The sequence below is a fragment of the Etheostoma spectabile genome, chromosome 5 (genome assembly GCF_008692095.1).
Source record: "Etheostoma spectabile isolate EspeVRDwgs_2016 chromosome 5, UIUC_Espe_1.0, whole genome shotgun sequence".
NCBI classification, from domain to species: domain Eukaryota; kingdom Metazoa; phylum Chordata; class Actinopteri; order Perciformes; family Percidae; genus Etheostoma; species Etheostoma spectabile.
This window is the reverse complement of record NC_045737.1, coordinates 1,138,567-1,143,198: the sequence shown is the minus strand read 5'-3', so window position 1 is coordinate 1,143,198 and position 4,632 is coordinate 1,138,567. Positions and strand designations below refer to the sequence as shown.

Sequence of the window (4,632 nt, the reverse complement as noted above, 5' to 3'; positions counted from 1 at the left end):
TTGATTGATTGATTGATTGATTGATTACACAAACCTCAAAGCATAATTTGGCAGGTTTTGCCAACTTTAAGACGCAGCTATTTCCACACCACTAGTGAGATTGTACATTCAGGCCTGTGAAAAAGGCTGTTGTGAGTTGGCTGTGTGGTAGTCTGCTTTTAAAAATGTAATCAGAATACATTGATTTTCTCAATTCTATAATGACTAGGGCCATTTTTTGCAGACTTTTTCCGGCTTTATGTGGACAAAACTATGTGAGAAGGCTAAATGAGACAAGCAATAATACAGTCAAAGATATTTTACTTTTTGGATTAAATAAAGCATGTCAATAAACTATACAGTTTGATACGTTTGACACCCCTGGCTTCAAGTAGATGTTATATTACCAGGATTTAACTAAAGTACTTCAAGCAGAAAGGATAATGCCACTTTAAATGTCTGTGCACGTCCCTGCGGTTTTGGCATTGGTATCATCATTTTTAAACGATACAACGCCCCATTTGTAACAGACAACATTAAACACTTTGACTGGACTGGTATATCAATACTGTGATCAAAGAGAGACTCACACACAGCTGAGATGATGAGAAAGAGGACAGCTACAGAGAGCAGCCCCCCATCCTTTCTGCAGTAGAGCAGCAGACGTCCCAGTGTAGCCCCAGAGCTGGTCTTCTCCTTCTCCTGGCTTCCCTCCTCCTCCTCCTCCTTCTCTTTCTTCCTCACCTCAAACCCCACCTCTTGCTCCTCCTCACCAGCTGTCTCCACCAGCTTGTCAGTGTCCTGGGAGCCCCCTTCTCCACTGCTGCTGCTGTTGTTGTGACTGCTGGCCGAGTTGGCCTCCTTCCCCAGCAGTCTCCAGAGAAGCAGAACACCCAGAGAAGAGGCACAAGTCCAACATATCAGGCTCAGGATCCAGGGCTGGTGGCTCAGAGGCCCCAGCTCGCTCAGCATCAGCAGCTTGGCCAGGGCGTAGGTGGCGACAATCAGGCAGTGGAGGACAATGAGGGTGGTGAGTTTTGCGACCCTCGGTGGGCCGTCTTTTCTATTCCATGACACCCCTATGGAGGCTCCTAGCAGGAGAGAGGCTCTGAGCAGCACAGTCCCCCAAAGGTCCAATACTGACCGGAGGATGTTAAAGTTCAGGGCATCCTTTTTGAATATGCTCAAGTTTGATCCGTGTGTGTACACAACAGTGGTGACAACCAGGTCTAGTAGGGTATACAACACAGTGCAGCTCACAGCTACTCTGATGCCCATGCTGATCAGGATAGTTATTCAGAAAGTTATCATAAGTACTATGAGTGTTAAACTAGGTAATAATAATAATAATAATTATTATTTTTATAATAATGGTAAAGGCTCTATCCATTCACAAGTGGACACATAGTGTGATACACACAACACACTCAGAAGGTACAAAAATGACTTTAGTAATTTCTTTACACCTACTTTTATTTTGAAGGGAAGTACTTCCGGGCTTATGTGGCTCGTAGCTACGGGGGGGGGGGGGGGGGGGGGGGGGGGGGGGGGGGGAATGAGAAGTAGTTCTACATTAACAAGTTCAATTTTGTCACAACGCAGTAAACGATTGTACAGTAAGGTTACAATATCAGTCTAACAAATGGTTCACAGCATTGGTTATTAATTAGCAACGCAAGTTAGCCGGTAGCAGCCGGTGAGTGGTGTTGCGTCATGTTTCCAACGCGTCCGTCCGTGTTATTAAATCCCTTAATGTCCAGCCAGGAATTCACTTATTTACTGTAGTCTCTCTCTATTTACGATAAAATACACAGCCGCGTAAAAATGGTTCCCGGCACGCTAAGAGACAGCAGCTAGCATGTCAGTAGGCTCGTTCGAGATGAACTGCGCCTCGCCTGGAAAGTGGACGAGAGCAGGCGGCAGCAGCGGGGGGCGGGGACAGAAAGCTGCGGTAAAGTCGGACAGTTTCCAGCCGAGTCCAGCTCCTTCAGGCTGGACAGGAAGTGATGAAAACACTGTGGTGCGATTCCGATTTATAAAATATAATCAGACCCACATACCAGCTGGTACACAGTCTCCAGTGTTTTAGTTATGACAGAGTAGCTGTTAAAGTGCTCTACATGCGATCTGTGTGCTGATTTAATTAACAACACATGTAGATGATCCGTGATCTGAAAGGATTTAGTCTCTCGACTATAAAGTCTCTATCAGCCTCACAACATGTGTTCTGGACAGAATAAGTCTTCAAATCAGACAAATAGCAATAAAATCCCTCCGATTCAAAAAACAAATAAAAGTTATATAAAACGTCATCATGTTGTAAACCAATCAGATTTTAAATCAGTGAGAAGCCGGCGTTTCCCAGCATGCTCTGGGTCCGCCTGGCTCTGCAGCGTGAAAAGCAACTGCGCCGCCTGCGTCTCAGAACTGCGTCCGCCTTGCTCTCGTGAGATTTCCGTTGCCCACGTGTGCATGACGTCAGAGCAAGTCGGGATCAAGTCGGACACAAATCTAAACGGCATGCAACGGGCGCCGATCGCGGTGGTCGATTCTGCGCGACCTGGCTCATCTCGAACGAGCCTAACCTGAGTCACGTTAGGTTTGTGAACTATGAACCGAACTTCATGTTAAGGAGACACCGGTAACAAAGATCGTCTACAGCACAGAGGTCTAACCTGTTTCTCCTGTCAGCCGTGAATGACATTATGAAAAAGGGGTTACCCCCTCGCCTCCGTATTTAGACTCATTGCCCACTTATCCTTATTTGGAATTTCTAATGTTAAATCGGCGAGTTTGTAGCCTAATTGTAGTCTGTGTAATGTGTATGGTAAATTGAGTCCATTTAAGTACCTGGTTGATGAGTTACTTAAAAGTGAGCAGGCAAGTGTCTCCGCGAGAACCCATGCAAGCTGCCAAACATGTAGCCTACATTTCCCATGAAATTAATAGACGCAAAGTGGTTTCAATCAGAGGTGTAGTGGTAAAAAAAGAGGTGGGTAAACTATAAATTCTGCGATCAGGGGACCACGACGCGATCACCGATAAGGGGGGCCACGGTCTACCGGTGCAACTGATGACATGCTATAGGCAATTATCACTGGTTGTTCCCTCATAGGTCGCACAATCAGTATTCAGTTCATACATTAATCAAAGTTCTTGTTAAAAAGACTCTAGAAGGAATATTGGTTGAAATCTATAAAGTTACTAAATGACAAAACAGAGACAACAAAATATGTGCAAAATATTCACACATAACAAGCTGGAATCAAAGACCTTTACTTTGTCTTAACAAAAATTACTCCAAACCAACTAATGATTAACAAAATAGTTGGTGAATACAGTTTTTTCCAATTGCTAACACAATAAAATGACATGCATAGAACAATTATTTAAAATGACCCACAGAGCAAAACCTCTCTCAAGTCCCCAAAAGTCACACAATATTAATGCTTCACCACACATTTGCAAGACACACCAATCTGACATAAAGTTCATGTTTACCATTTTCAAACCATTCATCATAACTACATGTAGGATAGTATGACATGACTGACGAATCTTTGACTTTAGTCTGCCGCTTCCTGCTTATGTTTTAGCCCCAACGTTGACTTCAGGCAGCCTGCGACCGGGACTTCAAGGCACCCAACCATTGCCCAATCCTGGTACATTACAAGTAGCGCTGCCTGGAAGGCAACGCTGGGGGCTCAGTACCCCAAACACCGCAAGAGATTAGTCAACATGACAGTAATGCAGCGCCATATGAGGACTTCTTAGGTTTTAACACCTTGAAACTAATAATGAACAATTGAAACTAAAACGACATAAGCTTAATTTAGAATGGCTTTGGACAATAGGCTATTCAGAGGTGGGTAAACGCACTTTGGAGGTGGGGTAAACGCCATTTTCCGGAAATTTTGAGAGGTGCATAAACGGCGTTTACGTGCGTTTAGCCTCCACTACATCACTGGTTTCAATGTATGGAAAACGAGGCCGAATGATACCTCTTCTGCTTTTTATCTCAATTGTTGCGGAAGTAGACGTTGTGTGGCTCCTCCCAACGCTGCCCACAGGTATTAAGGGAGTGTTCAAGAGCTGCGGGTCAAAAACACCAAAATGTATGTCAATGTTTAAAAATTGTGTAATCGTCCAAAATGAAGAGAACTTTCTCTCGGTGAAAGTGACTTTTTGTTAAATCCCAGCTGTTATAACATATATAGTAGTAGTAGTAGTAGTAATATATATAGTCAAAGGGGGGATTATGATTATGACAATAAGTAAAATAAGATCTTATGCTAGTTCACTATAAACACATTTCAGGGATTGAAATAAGTAATTACTTAATTACTTATAACTTAATTATTATTATTACTTAATTATACTATTATTATTGTTTGGCTATTAATATTGTTACTATTATTATACTAACAATAGTAGGCTATTTCAAAGTAACTATATGCAACTTTTAAATGTTTCTGAAACGGTATAACTGTTCATTTGATGATCATAAATGATCTGTAACAGCAAAGGAGACTAACAGTAAAAAAAACATAGTCCCTGACAAAAGTCTTGTCGCTTATCTATTTTGTAGAAACACCAGCTATTAGCCTGACTTTTAATTAATCAATTGGTGTAAGAAATAGCTCATATGAAAAG

At 42.5% G+C, this 4,632-nt stretch overlaps 1 protein-coding gene across 1 annotated transcript in view; it reads right to left on the bottom strand.

The window, feature by feature from the left end:
- The window catches only part of abcb9 (ATP-binding cassette, sub-family B (MDR/TAP), member 9), a 15,556-nt gene extending 14,060 nt beyond the window's left edge, over positions 1-1,496 (bottom strand). The window contains exon 1 of the mRNA XM_032516077.1: positions 570-1,496. Within this exon, the coding sequence (XP_032371968.1) occupies positions 570-1,257 (688 nt within the window). The 5' untranslated portion in view covers positions 1,258-1,496. The remainder of the gene's footprint in view (positions 1-569) is intronic.
- Between the last annotated feature and the right edge of the window lie 3,136 nt (positions 1,497-4,632).